General features: G+C 40.8%; 1 protein-coding gene and 1 long non-coding RNA gene across 2 annotated transcripts; both read right to left on the bottom strand.

Annotated features, from left to right (window-relative positions):
* Positions 1-3703: 3703 nt before the first annotated feature.
* ywhae1 (tyrosine 3-monooxygenase/tryptophan 5-monooxygenase activation protein, epsilon polypeptide 1) lies at positions 3704-18836 on the bottom strand. Its single transcript, XM_039824387.1, has 6 exons — positions 18604-18836; positions 12974-13173; positions 12145-12251; positions 11564-11757; positions 9676-9825; positions 3704-4939 (listed from the first exon to the last, which is right to left on the bottom strand). Exons 1-6 carry the CDS (start codon positions 18665-18667, stop codon positions 4887-4889), a joined length of 768 nt encoding a protein of 255 aa, XP_039680321.1. The 5' UTR covers positions 18668-18836; the 3' UTR covers positions 3704-4886.
* Positions 18837-20725: 1889 nt separating this feature from the next.
* LOC120574185 lies at positions 20726-23740 on the bottom strand. The gene is made up of 2 exons (XR_005641834.1): positions 22257-23740; positions 20726-22156 (listed from the first exon to the last, which is right to left on the bottom strand). It is a non-coding gene; the product is annotated as an uncharacterized LOC120574185 (long non-coding RNA).
* Between the last annotated feature and the right edge of the window lie 734 nt (positions 23741-24474).

Here is a 24474-nt window from a genome sequence, read left to right as displayed (position 1 = left end):
CTTAAGTCATTAAAAAACTCAAGGCTAGATTGCCGACTGTTAACTCTGTGGCTTTCGGACATTTGATTACTTGCAAATGTGTTCAATACTAAAGCAGCCTGAAAGACAACATCAACTGGGCCCTGAATTGTCATGTTATTATGTGGCCCAATTTTGTAGAAGTGGAAAAAAAAAAAAGTTGTGTTTCATCAAATTACGACCAACTAGCTGACACCAAAAATATCCCGAGCCTGGTAGTATTCTAGTACTGGTTGGTTGGTTACACTTTACTTAAAGATATCTACATAAGAGTAACATGACACATGAACCCTAACCCTAACTCTAACCCTAACCCTAACCCTAACTCTAACTCTAACCCTAACCATAACTTGTCATGACAAAAACCAAATGACACTTACTAAAAGAAGCGTTATGTCATAAACGTTTATGACTTGTTTATAATGTTTATGACACGTTCATGACAGTGTCATGTCACTCTTATGTAGATACCTTCAAGTAAAGCGTAACCGGTTGGTTTCTTGTTCTGTAATGCAAACTGTAATAAAGCTGCCATCTATAGTGTGCACAGCACTTGATGGGAACATTGCACAAATACTTAATTAGTTCTCCCAATCGTCTCATCATTGGCCCCCAGTTTTAAATGCTATGGGCTGATATATGATCACGTTTGACCCTCCCGACTTGTCATCATAACAGCACCTCATTGAGCAACAGCACTGTAAAGTGATGTGTGGGAACGTCCTCTTGTTGTGCGTGTCAGATGTGACCTGCAGAGGGCACGACAGAAGCTGCTGCACAAACATCTTGCCAGAGGGTAGAGTCTCCTAGAAACAGACTGTCTGCTCTCTTCACTGCATTTGTACCCCTATAATCTTGTCTGCCTTGGTTTCTTCCATCAGCACTCCTGCTGTCACTCACTTTAGAATCATTACTGAGCTCCTGTGGTGTTTGTCAGACGAGGAAGGAAGGTTTTTAAAAAGTATGACAAGGAAAGAGGTGGACATTAGATGACACTTTGCAGCCACTTTCTGCTCGACTGTAAATCAGTATTATCACACCTTCTGTTGAGGAAAAGTAATCACAATGAATGGGTTTCCAATAAAAATCCTACCAGTGATGTTTAGACCAACTAAGTTTTTAGAGCCACTCAGTGAATCATCGTAAAGAAATCCAAACTATTAGGACAGATAAGCCAGCTCTTGACAAATTGAAATTATAAAACCTCACGATTGCGCTAGAAAAAAAAAGTCAGGCAATCGTCAACGTTCACAAGCACCATGAATGTCTGCACCAAAGTTTGAGCCAATTTGTCTCGTACGTGTTGAGATATTTCAAGGGGTAAGTGACATTTTTTGACCTGCTGATGGCGCTGGAGGAAAAGTCAGGGTATTACAGTTCTCTGGAGACCTTATATGTGCCCACAAATGGAGGTCAGATTTTAACAGTGGAGCTTAGATTTTAACAGATTTTGAAATTTCTTGTGAAACTTGGACTTAATAGATTTAGCAGATAAAAGCTCACTGAGGCACCCAAACCAGTAAGTTTCATCCTCTGGGGAGCAGGATTATTCACAGAAAATGTAACTTAAATATAGTTATTTGTTTCAAGTTACCTTGTCATGGAGCAACGTTTTGGTCAAGGAAAAAAAGTCTAACCTGATGGTGAGGGTACATAAAAGGACAGGGGGGTCCCCCAGACGGATTCTGATCTGTCTTGATCGGACTCAGCAGGAGTTGCAGGCAGCCGCGGCAGTTCGCACCGCAGGAAGGAAGTCGTTTTGACTGGATCCACGCTGCCCGCTTTCTTTCTGTCTGACAGGCTCCTCCACTTTCACCTGCGAGTCTAAATATAGGCCAGGCACTGAGCTCTGGCTGTTATTATGGATAATGGGTGATGATCAACTGCTACAGAGGTTACAAGCAACTGAAACCAGGGAGGCTCCACAGGGCCCTCCCAGAATGGACATGTACTGTATGAAGGCTTGAAAAAAGAAATAGTGTGAGAGGGAAAGGTGGGTTTTATGAACACAGTCAACATAACGGCATGTTATTAGTCACTAACCTATGACAAATCATGTCGGCAACACACAGCACAGTGACAGCATCTGTCTGGGCCACACAGAAACGTTTGTGTCAGTGTTGACGATTGCAGCGGCTGACGCTTCCATCAGCTGCTTACGCAGAAGCAGCAGCTACACGGTCACAGCAGAACCACAGCAGGCATTAAGATTGCATTGTCTCTCAAACACTATATATAGAACATATCAATTTATGATTATGCTCACAGTTTCCAACTCCGATTGCAGTGGCAACATCTGCTCTGTGAGGCAACGGTGTGCTACGGTTCCTCTGGTTTCGGGAAGCCAGTATTGACACTGGATGGGTGCTAAGGTTTTCAGGGTTAATCCTGTTTTACTCTGTAGCACTTTGGGATACATGTTAACGATGAAAAGTGCACTACAAACAAAATGTATTATAATTATAATGACATGTTTCCTCCGGTGTAGTCTATATCCATGAAGTTCCACTTAACGGGATGACGCCCATGACGTTTGTGATTGGTTTAAAGAAATGCCAATGAACCCGAGCACGTTTTTCTCTCATCCCGGAATGCTGTGTGAACTCGCCAGACCCTCCTCCGCAGCGCTGTGGAGGAAGGTCTGGCAAAGCGAGACTACTTCTGATCTTATATACTGTCTATGCTTCTGATGCCTTCCACTTCCTGCTTGGAGCTCAGAGGACACCGATTGGATCGGCACTCAGCATCACCCTCCAATCCAGGAGGAGCAATCAAGCTCACCTGCTATATAGTCAAATGGCGCTTTTCCATTACACGGTACCTGCTCGACTCACCTTTTTGGGTTTTCCATTACGAAAAAAAGTCCCCGGTACCTGCCAACAGGTACTTTTTTTAGTACCACCTCAGTCGAGGTTCCAAGCGAGCTGAGGCGATACCAAAAGGTGACGTGAAAACGACAGACGGGGGGTGTCATGAACAAACCCCGCCATTTTAAAATAGTTTAGTCAGCTGTGTTTTTCTTCTTCAGCTTCTTTTGAAACAAAATTTGTCTTCTGGCTGTTGCAACAACACACCTTCGACGTTCTGTATGCGCGTCGCGTTAGGTCACGGCAGTTTACTGCGGCGCCGCTAGGATGACCAGCCACGCTGAGGCGGTACTAAAATCTGCAATGGAAAACGGACGTAGCCTACAGTGCATCGAGGCGAGTCGAGCAGGTACCATGTAAGGGAAAAAAACGCCAAAATTGTCACTCCAGGGCTGGGATTTCACTTGACCAGTTTGCCAACGTGCCTCGTTGTGCTCGGTTTAGTTAAATACTAGTTTAGAGCTAAGATTGAGGTACTTTGTTGCGAGACCTACCTGGGAGACTTTTAGGGGGGGCTGTTCTACTTGTGCTGGTTTTAAAGTTGATCTAATTATTGAGGTTTTGTTTCCGTTTGTCTTCTGTTAGATTGGTTTCTTTGTTTGAAGCAGCACCCTCAGCCCTTCTTCCTTTGCAGACACCTGGGTTTATGTTGCTTCCCTTCCCCTCCCCCCCTCCCCCCACCAGCTGTAAGGTCGTAACACCAAGACTGTTTTTTTATTTCATTCATTACCTTGTTTGTTTTTTCATGAATTATATTTGTTCACTCAACTCTGAGCAAAGCTGTCTTCTAAGACAAATAAACGCAACAAGTCAGTTAGTAATGTTTAATTTAGATTGTTTAATGTTAATTCCATGCTGTGTTTCAGTAAGAACAATACAGATTCCCTGTCTGTGGCTCCAGTCAGATATCCAGTAGTACAAATCAGCTCCAAGTTACACATAATGAAGCAAAACAAGAAGAGAAACAAAGGAAACAGCAAAGAAAGAAAACCTCTGAACCCAGAGGAGCTTTAGTAAAAAGTAGGGGAGAAGCAGCAGAAAAGAGTATGTGTTAACTCATGCAAGCACCGACAATCCTTTCCATTTTAGGGCTCTCTGTCGAGGAGCGGGGCCAAATTGAGACTTGTCTTTTACACACGTGTGAAATCTCCCAAGTATTTTATTTTTTAAATTATAACCACCAGCTAGCGACAAGTCAACCTTCAGCGATTCAGCATGTGTGCACAGTTACAGTATTTTAGCACAAAGTACAGTCCAAGGACAACTACAAAAACATGACAACAGAATCACTATGGTGTAAAAGTTAAGCACTTTTTTGCCCCACGTGGATATCGCAAATTTTGCCAACTTCCTCTGAAAACCTAAGTCAACAAAAAGGGCACTTGTAGTTTTCTAAATTGCCCACAAAAAGGTAAAACGATTCGCATGACATTTTCACTAAAAACAGAGATAAAATAGCTCCCATAACTAATAGTCGACATTATCAGTAATAAAAGTTAATTTCTGTAATTACATTAAGAAAAAAAATTCTCAATACATCCAGCAACTGATAAAAATATTGAGGAAAAAGCAAAAACAAACGAAAATACAATAATGAAAACAAAGAACTTTTTCAGAACCGCTTGTACCAGAGAGGAAAAAAAAAAAAAAAAAAGGAACAAAATAGCCCAGGGACTCTCTTTACATTTGTCTTTCTAACATTGTATTTCCTGTCTCAATTAAGTGCTATTTACTTGAATGATGTAAGGACTAATATAAAAATAAAAAAGAGAAAAATAAAATTGTTAACTCCGTGGCCCTGCTGGGTCATGGAGCTGCAGAGGTGGAAGAAAGGAAAAAGGAGGGGAGAGGAAGTTGACTCACAGAAAGGAAAGAAGAGTTGGAGGGGAGGGGAAAGGGGGTGGGGGGGGGGGGAGGATGGAGGAGGCCGCAGGTGGATGGACGAGGAGTGTGAGGAGGTGAAGGGAGGGTCTCAGGTTGGTGGCTGTTGGTGGCATAGTCTCACTGGGGCTCATCCTCAACGTCTTGCAGTGCCTCTTTGTTTTGTTCTTCACCTGGTCAAGAGAAAAGAGACGGTCAGGGTTTGGTTTTCAGCTGGCTGCTTATTCCCAAACAGGCTTCCCAGGCTTCACGGTGACCGAGAGGCAGGGAGGCCTAACATTTGGTAGAAAAGCCAATAAACTCAAACACCGTTACGTTTAAAACCTTCAGGAAATTCCGTTTGGGAAATGGCCAAGAACAAAGCTCGGGCCATTGTTTTCCATTCTTTATGAGAAAAAAAAAATACTGGAATTAATATCCAAAACAGGTGAGTGAAAGTACTCATTATGCATGTCTGATGGTGTTGCATAATACATATATTATTTACTTATTTTATAACTAGTGACTATAGCTGTCGAATAAATGAATTGAAATACAGAGTGCAATTTTGCAAATTTGCTTTTGAAATGTAGTGAAGTAGAAGTTATTAAGTAGCATAAATAAAAAGTACAATGATCCCAATACTGTATTTCAGTACAAGAATTATGAAAATGTACTTTGTTACTTTCCACCACTGCTGGTTAACAGTGGGAAAAATACCTAGATACATGGGAACATATACACTAGAGTCCAGGTACAAATCTGCTTAAACTGACGTACTCATTTCTAAAAAATCTTGACTTTTGCAGGTGGAAATCTTTAAAATAAATTCCTTATCAGCTGCAAGTGTCAGCCAAAATGCATACTGAACCCAGAGGTCACTTTCACCAGTGTTTGGGATTGAGTGAAATGTGGTATCAAATTGTGTATCACAGCCACTCATTCAAGTACAGTAACTGGAAAACGGAAAGGTGTGAAAACTTAAGAGCTCAAAAAGTGAAAAGAAAACAAAACCCCGACTGAACAGTGTTTAAAACTCATGAAGTCAGTGGAGTCCAGCATGCAAATAACATGATCGAAACCTCTGCGACACGATGTACATAAGACTTTAAGAGGCAACTAAGAGAGAACTCACACTCTGTAAACACAAGTCAAGAGCAGCTGAACTATCTAAACTCAAGAAACCCTGTTTGAACTGGCTCTGGCGGGAAGATCAAAGATGTCAGCCTGTTAACCATAGTTAATACACAATCCAACCGAATGAGCGAGTGACAAAGCAACAGGTGAGTGAATTGAATTATTAAACCAGGGGTGAGTTAGTGTTGAGAAGGGGAAGAAAGGCAGGCAGCCACACACACACACACACACACACACACACACACACACACACACACACACACACACACACACACACACACACACACACACACACACACACACACACACACACACACACACACACACACACACACACACACACACACACAGCAAGGCTTGGGTGAGCAACACTTACAAAGTACAGTTAACATTGGGAAATGAACAGGTCAGGTTTGTTTCCTTTAGGACTCTACAGCAGAGGGAATGAGAAAGAGACAAGAGACATGACGAGTCACTGAGAAACAAAAGGTGGCGGTGGATGCTCTGCAACACAGCGAATGCAAACAGCCCGAAGGAATGCAGGAGTAGAAAGAATGACTCAAATGGGGCTGAATGGTTTATCGTTCCTCACATCGAAATCATGACTGTTCATTATGTAAAATAGGAGCACGGCTCTTGCGATTTGAACATTTCCAGTCGCAACCAGTTGCAGCCTGTGGTGGGGACAATTTAGCAGCTTAAAAGACAGATTCGCTCAGCTGTAGCCTAATGTTTATTCAGTGAGTTGGTTAAACAACAGAAGAGACATATTGACTGTTTATATAAAAAAACAAGTCATCTCCCAAGTCAATTTTTAAGAGCTGTATATCATTTTGATCTCATAACCACAAAAGCTCAAAATCAGGACATCCAGTTTTCAGGGCCAGTGAAGCAGCTTGTCCCGTCGGCGTGTAAAGCTAACATTAGCTCAAGCAGCTAAAGTGCCGAGGTGTCAACAGTAGCATTAGGGGGCTGTCAGTCTGATATAAACATAGTCAGATTTGATTAACCAACCGTTTGTAATTACCATTTAACTGTTCAACTATGTGTTTTCCATAAATATAACGCCACTTTTAGGATGTCACATATACCACTAATGTCTAATATCTTAATAAATGTGAGCTGAACAGGTCATTTTTTCCATAATATACAGTAAACTAGGCAAGTTTACTTTGAACTTTTGATGTTTCTCTGACTGACTTAAAAAAAAAAAAAAAACTTACATGCAACTGTATTTGTCTATCTGTAATTTAGTATTTATTTATTCCAGTGTAGTTTAGTCTATGTAAATGAATCGCAATTAAAATCACAATATTGTGGGTGGCTGGGGAAAGCAGATCATCTTTGTTAGGTAGGATGGTTACAACTTGTAGTTCTAGAGGGCCGATCCAGCTCAGCCACATGTACAACAGTAAGACAGAATTCTGTAACAAACCAAGTCTGTAGCTGGGCATGCTAGCGGTGAGCAGCAGGATCCAGGTCCTGAAAGTTTAAGCTGATGTCAGTGTGCCTTTTTAGGTCATGGCTTAACTTTTCACCGTCTCTGACCTTCAACAACCAGATTTCCTTGTTACATGATTCTAGGGCTGGGACGATTCGTCGATGTAGTCGACATCATTGATTACGTAAACGCGTCGACACAAATAATTTGCGTCAACGCGTCGCTAAATAAAAAGAGTTAGAGGACCCGCTGGCCTCTTTAAGATCGCAAGTTTGGCAAAACTTCGAGACTGTATGGGTGCAGCCTGGAGCCTTGCCCTCCCGCCTGATGCCGTCCCCGCCTCGAAAACGTCCGTCTTCGGGTCAGTTCCAGTAGTAGGCTACAGGCGAGAGAGTGGTGGATAAGACCAGGACTGTGTGTCGGCGTTGTTCTGCAGTTGTTGGGTATGTGAGTGGAAATACGTCTAAAGCCCGAGACACAAAATCGCCCGTGGGACAGTCTGGCGAGGTCAGTGACTCGAGTCTGTTCGGTGTGTCCCGTGCCGTCATCCATCTGAGGGGCTGTCGGCGTTCATTTTGGCCGACCTGACGTGTTCAGTCGGAGACAGGGCAGTCGGGACTCACCCGGAAACGGGGAGCGGAATGAGCGTGACTAGAGTCTCTCAAAATCTGACGAAAATCTTTTAAACTGACCTTTGTTGAGCTGAAATGAAGACGGATTCAGCAACTGCACGGCCTATTTCTCGCTTAAAATGTTTTCAGAAACACGTTTTGGTGAAATATTTTAGTACAATATGAGATCGTATTCTGAACGGTCTGGCTTTGAATTTCCGGAGAAAACAAACCCATGTGACGCATTCGTCCAATCAGCTGCCGGTTTTCATTTTTTGGGCAACATTACAGATTAGCGACGCCTGCTGCTATGGAGACGTATTACGTCTCGTCTCTTCGGTGTGTTCTGAGGCACTTTTTGGACCAACTCGGGGAGACTGATCAGTCCGACTGGCTTTTCTGCCGACGGTTAGCCTTCTGGTTGGTGTGTAACGGCTATAACATGCCAACGCATATCGAGACAAAAAAACTGTCCAACTTCTCCTCCCTACAGTGCTTAACCAGCCTTTAGATACAAATAATTAAAGTTAAATTAAAGGGAGAAGAGCTTGGATGTTAAACAAGAGCTTATTCATTATTTTACCTACTGTTAAAAAAGCAAATACAGGTTAATCTCTCATATACTACTCTTTTTTCACTTGCTCTGTTTACTTTGAGTTTTTATTTTTGTATTCCTCCTGAAAGTGACTGTATTTTGTGGTTGGATTGATAGCCTACATCTGGCTTCCGGTTGCACTACAAATTCATTTTACTTGAACAGTGCAGTGTTAAACAATTTTAATAAATAGAAATTTGAACCTTATTGAAATTAGTTTTGTGTAAATTGTTAATTATTGAGCAATGGGAAAATAATTGCTAATGGAAAAATTAATCTGTAGATTAATCGAAAAATGTATCTTTAGATTAGTCGACTAATCGAAAAAAATAATTGCTAGATTAATCGTTTAAAAAATAATCGTTTGGGACAGCCCTACTTGATTCCCCCCAGTTCGGTCAAACTAACATCTAAAGATCAGATACATCACCATGCCTTCACTTGGATCACGATGAGACAGGAGCAGATCCTCTGTTTCCATCGTAGCCTTTTAGAGTGTCCCAACACTAGAAGTGCAAATACTTTCTAACAACTTCAGCAGGAGTAGCCAAACACTAATTCATCTTGGGCATATGAGCAGAGTAAAAGGTAAACACAAAAGGAAACTGGAACAACGTAGCCCAACAAGTAAAAACAAAATCACACCCAATTACAACTAATTACTTTAGACTGTTAACCAACTGTACTGGAGTCCTACACACCAAGCTGTGTAGAGAGCCAGGTTAGAACCGACGCCTTTTGAGCTCAGTGGTAACAGAAATCGAAGTGACAAACTCTTTTGATAAACACGACAATTTTGATTTCCTATTTAGCTGATCGCTGCAGTTATTACGACAGTGATATAACTCACAATGACAAAGCTAAAATCATAATTTAGATGTTTGGCTTACTTTTCCTTGTAAAAATGGAAATGCAATACTATACGTCAGCATCAGAACATCAATCAAGCTGCTCACAGTATTAAGACGCGTTTTAAATCCAGTGTAACAAGGTTTTAGGCAGGTAACGGGAGATGAGTGAGTTAGTTCGTCAATGTATCAGCATTGCTGAAAAAGGTGCTGCAGTGACAAACAGGTAGGTTGCAGACGCAGTACATTGTTCTAGATTAGTATTATGAACGGCGGCACCATGATACGAGACTCTTACCCTCTCCCTGCATATCTGAAGTCCATAGTGTGAGGTTGTCACGTAACAACTGCATGATAAGCGTAGAGTCCTTGTAGCTGTCTTCATTCAGTGTGTCCAGTTCTGCGATGGCGTCATCGAACGCAGCCTTTGCCAACCTGAGCAAACACACTTCTGTTGAAATCACTTCGTGCTTAAACTGTATCAGAACATGTATTCACACTCAAAATGTTACTGGTTATTTCTCCAAGCCCATCACATTAAGATAAGGTGGAAAGATATATCCCACATTATCCATCTGTGTCAGAGATTGTGTGTATTAAGTAACTCAATTAACTCAATTCCTGTTTGCTTGCAATGGGCTTCTATTAATATTACTTTATGCATATGTCAACACAAAGCCAAAGCCACACAGGAATGGCTTCAAACTAACGTTGTTAACGTGGCAACGTTGAGTCAGAGACTAGCTCTAAATACAATCCAGAATATGTGGCAGGACTTGAAAACTGCTGTTGAATCTATATTGCCAAGCAACCTTTCTGAGCACACCTAAATACTTACTTGAGGGGGGTGAATACTATTAACCATTTTGTGTTACATGCTTAATTTAGATTGATCCAAGCCAAAAGAAGCCTACTTACATCTTAATTAAAAAATGTATATTGTAATAGAAAAAACATGAAGAGTTTAGGGGGTGAATACTTTTGAAAATGAACACAGGGTTTAAAAGGTCCCATGGCATGAAAATTTCACTTTATGAGGTTTTTTTTAACATTAATATGAGTTCCCCAAGCCTGCCTATGGTCCCCTAGTGCAGTGGTTCCCAACCTTTTGTCCTTGGCACCCCCCCTACTTATGTATAAGAAAAGCTGACCGACCCCCACCCCGAAACCGAAGTTGAGGTAACTCTCGGGATAGAGCCTTACTTTCTTTTTTGATACAAAAGGAGTTATCAGCACTTTTACGTTTCTCCGCCATGTTTCATTCATAAAATAGTGATCCCGTGGCGGCAGGAAAAACGAGGATGATAGCAGCTAGCAGCTGACCTGATGACAGCAAGGGTCCCAGGTTAAGAGGTCCTGGAGGTTTGGCCTACTAAGTAGCCTGCTTACAATTTTAAGCGAGAACAAAAATATATAGTTTTTATACAGACTTTTGTATACATTATATATTCTAGTGTATTATCATAATTTGTTTAACAAAGCCCCCTAAGGGCTGCCCGGACCCCAGATTGGGAACCACTGCCCCAGTGGCTAGAAATGGTGATAGGTGTAAACCGAGCCCTGGGTATCCTGCTCTGCCTTTGAGAAAATGAAAGCTCAGATTGATTGATCTGGAATCTTCTCCTTATGAGATCATAAGGAGCAAGGTTACCTCCCCTTTCTCTGCTTTGCCTGCCCAGAGAATTTGGCCCGCCCATGAGAGAGAGAGACATCATGGCTTTCAAAGGAGTAAAGTGGCAGTTGGTCAAGGCTACACCCCCACCCTCCACCTTGCCCCCTCCTCTGTCCTCCTCAATAGCTGAAATGGCACATACTAAGGAAAGCTCATTGTGGGACTGGCTCTAGTGGCTGTAATTCTGCACCAAGGCTGAATTTCGGGAAAGAGACGTCAGATACAGTATTAGGGGACCACTAAGGTCTATATAAAAGCATCCAAAGAGCATCATGTCATGGGACCTTTAAAACTTCAGCCTCACTTGTCAGAACAACGGCCCTGATGGGGAAAAGGCAAGAACCTCTAGTTATGCATGGAAACTGGGGAAGATTAGTGAAGGTAGATAAAAAAAATAAAAAGATTGAACCTAGGTTCTTTATAGTCAGGGCTCCAACACCTTGAATCCTTAAAAAAAACCCTCTTCTGATCAAATCTTGGGAGGTGCTAGGTAAATAAAAATTTTTTAAAAAACCAGGAGAGTTTAGGATCTCATAGTAGAAGACGGAGAAGTTGAGGGCAAGGCCGAGGCGGATGGGGTGTGTGGGTGGCAGCTCCAACATGGCTAGATCGGTAGCAGTTTTGTAGGCCACCAGGCTGTTCTCTGCTGCCTCCTTTCTGTTGTTGCCAGTGGCAAATTCTGCCAGGTACCTGTGGTAGTCACCCTTCCTGGAATTGGAGAAAAACAAAATTGGGCGCCAAATTCAGTAACTATAGTTCTTTCCTTTGTCTTAAGCGCATGATACAATGACAAGTTAATTGTTATGCTTAGTGTGTTTACGGTCTTGATGGAGCTAGCAGTGCAAGCTTTCACTATAAATATTCCTGAAAAGTGTCCCATTTGTGAACCTTCCTGATATTTCTATGCTTTCTTCAGATAGGTTTTCAAGCACCCGACCATGACCTCTGCAATTTACCTGTCAATATTCCATATTTAACCATACAACTATGTCAAATAATGCTCAGACACAAAAACATACTCATCATTCTGTTTAAGGACTGGAGAGGGTTCCTTTATACATCTACTAATTTACATTCAGACCACAAAGCTCTTACATTTTGTTGTAGAAGACCTTAGACTCTCCCATGACAGCAGAGGGGAGTAGGTGCCTTTCCAGTGCATCCAGAATGTCACCACAGATTGACTTCAGCTCCTTCTCAACCTGCCATCAAACAAACAAAATAAGGATGGATTATTCAATCAGCAAAACATGTTAAACATTTTCCACAAGTTCTCCTCTAAGTCCAAATGATACTTTCCGCTTCTGTGTGGGTACAGAGTCTATGTAAAGTAAATCTAGTCACCTGCCTATGTTTGTGAGGGTCAAACGTATGACTGCGTGGGCTGTTATGTGCCAACAAACACGTGACTACGTCCACGTACGCAGACACCTGCTGTAGCTGCCTGTGTCCTTCTCGGGACTACATCTGCCCAATGCTAATAACCTGTGACAAATGTGTTCCCCAAGGGAGATAGAGAACGACAAAAGACATGATGGTACAACAGCAGGATTACCCATCGCTGAATCCGATTAGGTCACTGACTGCAGCCCAACTGCCTCTCCCATCTCTCTGACACACTCTGGCCTCTCCCAGATTAACACCCAGCTCTTATTACCTTCATAAAAGCAAGAGAGTGTAGGATTTTGCCAACTATGACTCAGACACAGTCTGTCCGGTAGCTGCTTATAGTGTGTATTATTTATATTACTTAGGGATCTCACATTCGCACAGCAAATCGGAGATACTTTGAAATGGTATACTGTATATCATATTTGGGACAATGGGACATAAATGGACATATGAATTCATGGAAGTGTTCCTGACAGACACTGTCTAAACACATATGCTAAGCTTGTTTATGGGCCTTTGCCGAGCACTTTACCGTTTGCCTGTATTCCCGGATCATCTTCAGTTTCTCTTCTCCGCCCTTGTTCTCTTCCCTCTGTTCGATACTGCTAATTATCCTCCAGGAGGCTCTCCGAGCTCCAATCACGTTCTTGTAGGCCACTGATAGTAGGTTCCTCTCCTCCACTGTGAGCTCCACATCCATGCCTGCCACGTTCTTCATAGACACCACCATCTCTGTTGAGGAGACAAATGTAACAGTCCTCAGATATTTCATTCAAATAAATGTTTCTCATCAACCTAACATCTTGAGAGTACACACCAAAAACTAGCTGTCAATCTTCTCACCATGTTGTCTGACTAAAGACTTGAGAGATTTAATGTCTGAGCTTTTCAAACTAAAGCGTCAATTCCCTAATTGTGCTGTGACATAATGCTTTCAAGTGGCAAAAATATATTCAGGTGACCAGCAATAGTATGCCATTTCCACATACTTACTTACTTACTATACATGCAATTTGACTATAAGCATTACAGATCTGAAAGCAAATAAATATGCTTCACAAATCCATGACTTTTGGGGAAAAAAACTTGCATTATGGATGAAGTGTTCAGGCGTCAGGGATGTTGTGCCTTCAGATCATTTATACCTTACAGAAGATGCAAGACAGATGACAGAAGGTGTTTTGAGTAAATGTTAAAGTGATGGTTCGGAGTAATTTCACCCTAGGGTCCTTTGCACCATGATCTCGAGCCAAACACCCCCCCAGAAGCTTTTTTCACCTGGGTCGAACATTGGGAGCGTTAGCGTAGCGTAGCATTATCAGCTGAATAGCTTAGCGCAGAGGCTAATGGATCCGAAGTGTCTCTTAACATTACCCCACTAATAATGCCCGAAATGATACCAAACGTCTACAGTAGTACAAATAGGTTATGCACTCATAAAACGATGGATTGTAAAATTTGTAAGTACACCAGAAGTTTATGTAAATAACACTTGCCTGCTGGCTTCTGCTCTCTGCTGCTGCTGTTACTACCAGGCAGTAAGAGTGCTTAGGGACATCTACAAATTACAACACCGAAAAGAGATGCAACAAAAATATTTATTAATTTAATGATTAAATAAGGTAATGTCTCCAAACTTACCTCAATTATTACTTGTCTCCTGCTAGTTATATTACAGCACTTACTTTAAAAAATAAGTTAAATAAAAAATATTTTTGTTGCATCTCTTTTCGGTGTTGTAATTTGTAGATATCCCTAAGCCTTCCTTTTCCCCCCCCCCGCAAGTGTAATTTACATAACCTTCTGTGTGTACTTACAAACTTTACAATCCATCGCTTTATGAGTGCATAACCTTATATATACTAGTGTAGACCATTGGTATCATTTCGGCATTATTAGTGGGGTAATGTTAAGAGACACTTCGGATCCATTAGCCTCTGCGCTAAGCTATTCAGCGGCAAACGCTACGCTACGCTAACTCGTCCAATGTTAGACCCAGGTGAAAAAAGCTTCTGGGGGGGTGTTTGGCTCGAGGTCATGGTGCAAAGGACCCTAGGGTGAAATTACTCCGAACCATCACTTTAAAAGGCAAGCATCTGTATTTCTTAACCTGGACCCTATTTGGTTTTTGTGCCTAAGTGACTAACGGGGACAACAATTTTTGAAATTGTTCTAGAATTAAGCGAGAGCCCTGCAGACGGGAGCCACGAAAACAGGCTGCGATTTCGCTCTGAGCGATTGTCAACCGTCAATGTACGTCCACTAACAGTGCTTATTTTTGGTAGCTTAGTGTTATTTAAAATATTTGCAATGTCATGGCTAAAGATTCAGCCGATTACTACAAAGTGGATTTAAGTCACCTCTCGCAAGAATTCAGAATGAGACTTCTCAGTGAGCGACTTTGGTTAGACCCAATAACAAACGGACCAAGCGAAGGGTAGGGCTGGGCGATATGGCTGAAAACTGTATCACGATATAAGTGTTTCATATCGGTCGATATCGATAATTATTGATATTTTTTATGACCTATTTAAAATAAGGACCAGGAGAAAAATATATTAAATTTAAACATTTTTATTTTAAACTTAACCTTGCTTTGATTATAATCCCCTCAGTTATAAAAGCAGAAATGTCAACACAACCATGGAAATCACTCAAATAATTAAGTCTAAATCACAGTGAAGAAAGAATAAGTAAGAACTGCTTAATAAGGTGTAATAAAATGGTGCAAAGTGTTAAATATAAACATAGAGAAACCTGAAACCTGAGAAGAACTATTTTCTGCAGGTATAGTGCTAGGTTGGTAACCTGGCTTCTGGACAGTGCTCAGCACGTCTGCCTCCGTTATTTCTTTGTAGCGTTTAGTAAGGCGCTGATGCAGAGTACCTCTCCATGGCGGTCTGCTGCTTGTGCGGTGTAGCAGCTGCAGATGTTGTTGGACGTTGCTGGCGAATACGGCTGTGCTCCAAAGTGTGGAGCGCTAAGGTGGTAAAACAAGTTTGCGCGGTAGTGTTGGTGGGGACGACGGTCAGACTTATAAAATCCCCAAAACTGCCATACTGACTTTTCCTGTTTTATCAACAATTTCCCTGCGCCGCTCGCGGCACTCACTTTCCACTTATCGCTACGCGCCCGTGGGTTCTGTTATTGTAGAATCCAACACGAGACAGCGATGTGGCGCAACCAAACTTGATACTGTTACATGATTGGCTGTTAGAGTGTCACCTCCCTTACGTTGCTAGGTTACCAGAGAGTGAGTGCCTTTGTTCATGCAACCAAACTTGCTTCGCAACTTCTGGTTTCTTCCGAAGAAGAAAACAAGTTATCGAACGTTTTATCGAACGCATTTTCTATTGATATTGATTACGTGTCTATCGCGATACATATCGTTATCGTTTTATCGCCCAGCCCTAGCGAAGGGTAAAGAAAAATGTTTTATTTCCTCTGTAGGGTCATTTCAATAATCCTGTCAGACACTTAGACTAAGCATCTGAGCCCCGTCATTGGCAAAAACAAGCACCTTTAGTGGCCGTACATTGATGGTGCATACTCGCCTCCAGCAATTAGCCTACATTGCAGACCATTTCCCTGCTCCTGGCTCTCGCTCAATGTGTGGTAGTAATGTTTGGAGCGGATTCAGACAGCCTCTCTAGCATTAACAAAATATAATTCAAATGCAGCTTTCAACTATCAGCAGCACTTAAAAAAATGCGTTTGTCATTTGTGACGACTCTGTGAAAAAAAGTGGTCCGGGATTGCCTCCACACAGCTCAGATACCGACCCTTTGTGATGGCCATCTGCGTTAGATACCGATGCACAAGGCACTCACATTCTCGGATTACAACACACACACACACACACACACACACACACACACACACACACACACACACACACACACACACACACACACACACACACACACACACACACACACACACACACACGGCGTGTGACTTCATTCTCTGCTCAGGGCTGCATTAATCCACCATATCTTTACATAGCAAATAGTTGTTTACTGCTATATTACTGTTGTGAATATGGAGTGAATTATGCATTTTTTATACTGTCATTGTTTTGCTGATGATGATGCAAGGGCACAAAAGTACAATTAAATCCAAATGTCATGCTGTGGGCTTTATTAGCTAAATTACAAATGCATTGCTTACATAAATTAAGAAAATCACATTGAAAAAATAGTGTATCTTGCACAAACAGCCACTCTAAAATTAAATTAACTTTATCAATTCTGCCTAAATTCCGTACAACAATATATATACTGAAATAGATTAATAAAATGTAAATATCGACAACATTGCCATTATGCCCCATTACCGGTTTTAATGATTAAGACAAAAGAGGGGGTCCGATTCCCATCCAATAAGTTTCTTCTGGCTAAGGGACTGCACAGACATAAACCAATTTCTCATTTCATTGATATGTAGCTAATATACTTCTCAGGTTAAAAGTATGGTAGAACTGTATGGCATCATTGGCGGCTTGCAGGGTATTGACTTTTTAAAATAACTTTGTGGGTTGAATGGTTCAAATGTGCAGGCTAGATTATCTCTGAATCTGAGAAAGTGGCTGGCTGATATTACTTAGCTAATACATGACTTCTCCCATGCCAATCTATGAAGATCTTTATAAATTCATCTTTCCATGGCATGTTGAACATCAGATAACCTACTGGAGAATAACAATATGAATGGACTACATTCCAGCAAGGTTACCATTCAGCCAGTAAACCATACATCACTCTGTAAATACACTCTGTCCAAATCCCGTGAATGAGTCATGGCACATTCACTTAACGTTACTGGGCAACGTATGACCAGTGGCAAAGGCTCCGTCTAAAAACAGCCTCAACAAGGCCTGTAATGGTATGACAATCTGACAGAGTGTACCAGAGAGAGGAAGAGGGAGTCATTTTCGCCAATCGATCCTTATAGCCTGCTTGCAGGAGAACACCCCACCAAGTGAACAGCTGCCCTCCCATTCACTGCTAACACACAGCAAGCTTCATGTAGCTAACCTTTATCTGTATATATTTTTACGTACCGTGTATATATATATATATATATATATATATATATATTATTCTTTTCATTGTGCATAACGTTACATGTACCACATTCATGTTTAAATCCATCTTATTAATTTGCAATTACTGTCTTACATAAATGTATATTACCTTATTTCACATTTTATTATGTTCATATGTATCCATATATTAACTTGCATTATTTTATATCGTAGATTCTCATTTAGTTATATGCATTTTTTTTTCATTTAGTAATTTAATTAACGTTAGCAGTTGTTGGAGGGAGGCTGAAAACTAGGATTTTCAGTGACAACGACTGCTTCTGTAATTGGTGTGCCAATATGTGACAATAAATAACTTGCAATTCAGCTAACGCCTCACTAATGTGAAAGTTGGCTAACATTGGTGACAGAATCACGCAAAAACTTGGTACGTTATTGTGCGTACATAGACAGATGACAGTGGGTGTTGCTTATAGTAACTAACCGGCCAGTAGCTAAGCTACAGCGATAGCATGGTGCAGGGGAGGCAACTCTTGGTAGATGCTAGATCGCACCCGATACACGTACGACGTCAACACGGGCATACTGCGCAGGCGTCAACACTTGGGCTTCCCGTCCAAAAACTACACAATCGAACATATTCCAACAGGAATGTAATTAGACATTTGCGAGAAAATATTAACTACATCGGCAACCAAGAGTGCAGTAACGTCTGTTGGATGGTGTTGAAGTGTTGACGCATGCGCAGTTCGTGTCGACGTCGACACTTGCATCGGATGCGATCTAGCATCTACATAGCTCCAGCTCCAGTAATCCGCCATTTTGTTGTGGCCCCTTCGCTAACGCTAGCCACACTGTCAGTCACATCAGTACACTTTTCCTTAACCACAGAGACTTTGACATTTGCTCTTGTTTTAATGTCGCATCAATTTCTACCAACACGGAGCCATCTGCCATGTCAATGACTAGTTAGCTGAAAGACGACGGCCGTAGCCGTAGCTTTCTGGTTAGCCGCGGCTAGTTGAGCACTGCTTCGTTAACGTGAGAGAGCTCGCAGAACAAAATCCCTGCGGCGAACATGTCTCCCTCCTTGCAGCCCTGAAAGTGTGTCTTACCGTCATATCTCTCTGCTTGCTCGGCGAGCTTTGCCTGATAAACTAGGTCCTCTCGCTCTCCCATTGTGTGTTGAGATGCAGGTAGAGTGACGAACTAATCAAAGTGACAAATCTTTAGTGAAGGTCTATCGGCGGTTCCTAGAAATCAACTGGGTCGATGAGTGGTGTTCCGCCCCACCGGCAGCGATGGCAGCGATGTGCTGGGATGGAGTAAAGATGGCGACCAGCCTCATCCGAGTACTGCACATGAATCACCAGCTCTGATACCTCCCCTCCAGTAATTTTTATTTTTGTAAGGTCAGAATCTCTGCACGCTCATTTAGAGTAACAAACACTAAATGCATTTTTTTGAAAATTATATGTACAGTCATTGTGTGTTTCTATCATTTTGTTTCTTTATTTACACATTTTACATGTATACATAAACTAAAATAAAAAAATACAATATACATTTAATTTGCAAGGTAATGTAAAAAAGAAATGCCTAGTAAAAACCCTCCAGGGACTTGAAACGTGTCTTTCTCCAGGCATTATATTACAGGAAATAATTACTCAAATGTAATATACATGTGTGTATCTATCAATAATTGTCCTTAAAATATCTGTCAAATATATATACTGTCATATCCACCTACCTCAGATATATAAGCAGCCTGTTATATTAATAGTTATTTATTTATACCAGCACCATTTGCACCTTTGCATTGAAATATTGTATTACTCTTTACAATGTGTTTACGTATGTGTATGCACATGTAGTATGTGTGTATAATATAATTTGTTTTATATACAAACGTATATCTGTACATAGTGGTCAAATGGTCATGTTTAGCTTGTTCAGTTTTGTTGTTTTTAGCCTTATGTCTGTTTCTGTGTGTGTATGTTGAGACTGAGAGCAACAAAAAGCCAGAGTCAAATTCCTTGTATGTTCACACACTTACTTGGCCATTAAAGCTGATTCAGATTTTTCACATACATTAAGGACACTGATTCATAATATATGTAAGCATACACAAGCACCATTGTGAACAGACTAAGATCATACATTCATGTGACATTGCCAAGAGTCTTCTTAACAAGACAAGAAAGACAAAGGAGAAAATAAACACATAAAAAAAAACAATGTTATACAGTACTTGTTATACTAGCATGACAAAGGAAAATATTGGTTGCTTATATAGACAGTCCATATGGACAATACTAGTTGGTTAGAAGGGCTCATTTAAACTGTTGTGAAGACAAATTAATTTGAAAAAAATGAATAACCAAAATCTTAAATGTTGCCATGTACATGGAGCTTAGAGTATTGGAAATAATATTTGGAAAACTCAACAGCAAATATTAAGCAGCACAATTAAATATTTACCTCCATTATTGGGGTGCTGACTGATGTTTCTATAATTACTTCTCAAAATATATATCAATAGATGACCTTATGTTTACCTTTCGAGTGCCTTTTAAATCGATAATTATTTAATTTGCATTTCTCTTATGACATGACAACAAAAAAATTGTCAAGTAATAGCAGAACAGTTAAGTAAAAGGCAAGGAGATTGAAAAAAAATAGACATGTTAAAATAACTGCCAAGTTGCCTTTTGCCATTAAATTAGCATAAAAGCCACTTTATCTCAGCAGTTTCTGTATAATTGAGCAGTGTAATTGTAATTTAATTCCTGTAGTTATATCCTTTGATTGTATGTTGAAGTAATTTTGTTCATGATTGTCAATATGTGAAACAATGCAGTTAGAAGAATATTATGAGATATCTTTTCATCTGCCATTACACCATATTTAATGGCAGTGTTCTTGCTGGCTTCACTTTAGCTTTAGTAGGCAGATGCATATAACTTGTTTGAATACATTCCTCCTGTACATTGACACTACAGTTGCAGCTTCATACAGTGCTACTAAAAATACCCCATGGTAATATGAATGGCAGTAATTTCTGTAGCTAGGCAACTGCCATGTGCACCATGAATGAAAAAGGCTTTTTGGTCATGAATTGTACAGCATTAAAACATTTGTTAAACATCTTCCCAGTATTTTTGAAGTGGTTTTTCTGTGCTACGTTAAGCTTCTCTGCTCATTGTTTTCACAAACATACAAAATAGTCAATACAAATCACTTGTCATGGGTTTGACTTTATTTACTAGTATATTAACACATTACATGCTACAGAAAATAAAAAGGTAATTTCAATTGTCTTGAAAGAATATAGTGTTATAATAAAATGGCACATTTTGATATTAACACAATTTCCACTGGCATTTTGCCATCCCTTACTTTTGGATGAAAGGAAATGAATGACTTCATGCAGGGCACAAATAAAATAAAAATACTTCTTGGTGGTTTCATTGGCAACGCAATTTATCAGATAATGATTCTCTTAGCTAAGCACCTGCCATGTGTAGTGCGAGTGACAAAGACGCTTGATTTGATCATAACTACAGATACAAATGGACTGTGTCAAAAGCTGGCAGTACACAAACGTTTCTTTCCATGGCCAGATTTCTCAGAGAAGTCAACCAAATATTTTAAATAGTAAATATTAAAATTGGTTAGGAAGATTGCCAACTTGAAAATAAAACGTGAAAGCAGGAGAGAGCTTGTCAGGCAAAGCTATACGATCATGAAAACTAATGAGTGGGGGCAATCCAGGATAATTAAAAACCTTAAAAAAGGAGGGCATATAATGAGAACTTAGTGTAAAAGCAGTAAGTGCATTCTGTTAAAAATCAAATGTCATCTCCTTTAATCTCATAAACACTGGCAGAATATCCTTCCAGAAGGACACCATCTCTCTGAATGCTGTTATAGTGCCACCTACAGGTGACATGGTGTGCTGGACAGAAATATTGGATTATGACTTCTGAGAGGAACCCCTCGCTTGGAAGAGACAGCGAGTTCTCACAGCTCAAATTCCAAGTGGCTCAACTCTGGCAAAAGGTCTAATCTAGCCAGCCTCCTTCCGTCTAAACCAGTCTGCATTATGATATATGAGGGTGATTGTCAGGTGTCAACAAATAGTTTGATTCAATCTCAACAGAAAACCACCTCTTCAGGGGGTGAAAACCGTGACATAAAAAGTATTTAAATAAAAGAGTGGCAGAGGATTAAGTGAGGAAGCACAAAGGAAATGCAGGCTGATGAGCCAGAAGATTAAAAGAACAAAACGGTGCAAGGTAGCAGTAAGATTATTGAAAAGGTTAAAAACAAAAAGGGCAGGTCCCAAATCATACAACTTTCTCTTTTCTTGGACACATTTGAAGAGATTTGAACACAGAGCAGTCGGTTTTCTAAGGTATATTTAGTGAGCTGAATGCAGAGAAGACAGTACTAACTAACATAGTGGACAGTCTACATTCACTCTGTACAACTTCATTCACGTACATGTCTGATGTATGGGAACACAGGTGGCCTTGTGAGGGCTGGGGGCCAACAGATGTCAGTTTCTCCATTTTGCACCAGCTACCCAATGTTCCCTCCCAACATGCAGCAGTAAAACGTGTACATGGAAACACTCCTCCCAGACAAAATCAGCTATGAAGAAAACTACAAAGATAGAAACAAAAAAAAAACAATATTTTAGCATGTAATGATAATCACATAGTACATCATTTCATAACAATATGTTCTTTTTTTTTTTTCTTACAAAAGACTACTTGGTGGTACTTGGTCATGGGTGGCTGAGGTGAGCCAAGGTGGAAGGTGTGGGGAGGATGAATGTAGTGTTGCCTTTTTCTCCACCTCAACAATTGTCTTGAAGTTTCTCAGGTTCTCTGCTGGGGCCTGCTCTACGGCTCTAACTACATAAAGTTGCTGATGGTCTCGACTCGGTTTTGTTTTCTCCATTTGATATTTGGTGTGGGGGTGGGTGCTGGACTGGTCCTTGGTCCTCTCCTTGAGGAGAACTGTACACCTCCAGTTGATTTGTCTCTTTCATTTCTTTCTGAGACACAATATTCCTGTTAAATCTTCCCAGTGCTAAAATGCTGCTGCTGCTGGATTTGAGCCTTGCTGATCTCGCTGCTTGGGTTACCCTGGAATAATGCTGCATTCATGTCCAATAAGAAAAATGGTAGACACAAACGTTTAACTAGAAAAAACTCTGCCAGAGAATATTGTTCAGTCAAGTTTTGGAGACGTAAATGTTTGGTGTTGTAAACTCCTATAAACCCCCCCCCCCCCATCATCAACATTTTAGAATTAAATATTAGTCAGGACACCTATGTCTTTACTTTCCTGAGTGAAGACATTAACACCAATCACATACCAGTTTGGACAAATGAAGGGAAAATGTAGAAAACAGAATGCTGCTATGGCAAGTTTGAGCGAATAACTATCGTCTGTGTAGTGGTGCTCAAATTCATCACTAACTACACAAATGCACTGAAGTGTGAAACAAGCAGAACAGGATTAAAAGAATAGTTGAGAAATACGCTTATTCACTTTCTGGCCAAGTTAGATGAGAAGATCAATGCGATTCTCATGTTTATATAGTAAATATAATCTTGCATTGCCAGACCTATCTCCACAGCGCTGCGGAGGAAGGTCTGGCCCCTCCACACATACACACTCCTGGTTTTCATTTCTTCAAACCAATCCCAATAGTCTTGGGCGGCGCAAATCTTTGGTTGCACAAAAAGGGGGGGGGGGGGGATCTGTAAAATGGTCTCTGGAAGGAACTTGTTTTGGTGGAACATTTGATTCTGCTAAAGAAAACGCCACATACAATATTAAATGAAGTTAACTGGTCACACAATACAGTGGTATACAATTACATGGTTAAACGTAATTTGCTCTTATCAGCGTATCGCCGTGTGTATTTTGTCCATAGCAAATTCCCGCCAATTGGCCCCAAAACGTCCCAGTTAGAGAGTAAATGCCGTAAACATATTCTTTGGAAATCTTTACAATCATTTCCCAAAAGAACCAAGTAGGCCTGCCTTGTTGCACGATCCAGAGTTATACTCAGTAAACGTAATACAACTTTTTTCTGCCACATGGCATCGTTTTGTTATTGATTACATGCCGCTTTGCAACACAGTAATACAACAGAGACCTTATTTATTGCTATTGATTGATTTCAATATCGATCGATCCAACACCAAAGATTCTTTTGTACCTTAAAATAATGTTTCCAAAATTGTTTCAGTGGTCCATCAAATCGTAACAGGGTGAACAGCACTTCTGCATTTGCTTTGCGGCCCTCTATCGGCTATAACCGCACTATGCAAGTTTGCCAGATCGGGTAGCGGATCCGTAGTTCGATATGAGGCATTAAGAATAATGGTAACAGTAATGGACAATTCCGCTTCCAACCTGTAGGGGGACCTAAGAGGTAAAGGGCTTTGGTGTTGCTTTACGGTTAGCCTACTATAAAAGGTGCTGGTTGACAAGTAGCTAATGCTTGGTCTATAACGTTAGCTCATTCTTGGTGGGTAACAAGATTACGACATTGTTCAACAGGCTCAGTTATTTTTAGTATGATTGTTTTGACCTTGGTTAACAACTCTGGGCTAACCCACAAATTCATCAGTAATGTTAACTGTATAGATAGACGACTAATCTAATGGTAATTTAGCCAGCTAGCACAACCCTGTCTGTCTGCCTCGCTCTCCCGGGCGCTGCAAGGCTTCATGCTACGTTTACACGTGGCTGGCTATTTTCATAAACGGACATTTCAACCTCTCTGTTTTCAAAAATAACATTGTGCATAGCTGTCAGTTTTCAGAAAAGTGTTCGTTTACATGTACCCGTGTATATTTGCCGTCAATGCAGTCAAGAGCACGCCAAACCTGTAGGTGGCAGTGTAACGAGAAGCTCAAGCCCACGTTAGCCAATCAGAATCCCGAAAATAGCAACAACAG

This window comes from Perca fluviatilis, chromosome 2 (assembly GCF_010015445.1).
Source record: "Perca fluviatilis chromosome 2, GENO_Pfluv_1.0, whole genome shotgun sequence".
Classification (NCBI taxonomy): domain Eukaryota; kingdom Metazoa; phylum Chordata; class Actinopteri; order Perciformes; family Percidae; genus Perca; species Perca fluviatilis.
This window is presented reverse-complemented; position numbering and strand designations above follow the sequence as displayed.

Coding starts and splice junctions, on each gene's coding strand:
- ywhae1 (XM_039824387.1), bottom strand. CDS start 18,667: ATGGGAGAGCGAGAGGACCTAGTTTATCAGGCAAAGCTCGCCGAGCAA. Junction 13,174..18,603: donor GCAAGCAGAGAGATATGACG/GTAAGACACACT, acceptor TCTCCTCAACAG/AGATGGTGGTGTCTATGAAG. Junction 9,826..11,563: donor TGAGATCCTAAACTCTCCTG/GTTTTTTAAAAA, acceptor TTTCAACAGAAG/TGTGTTTGCTCAGGTTGGCA.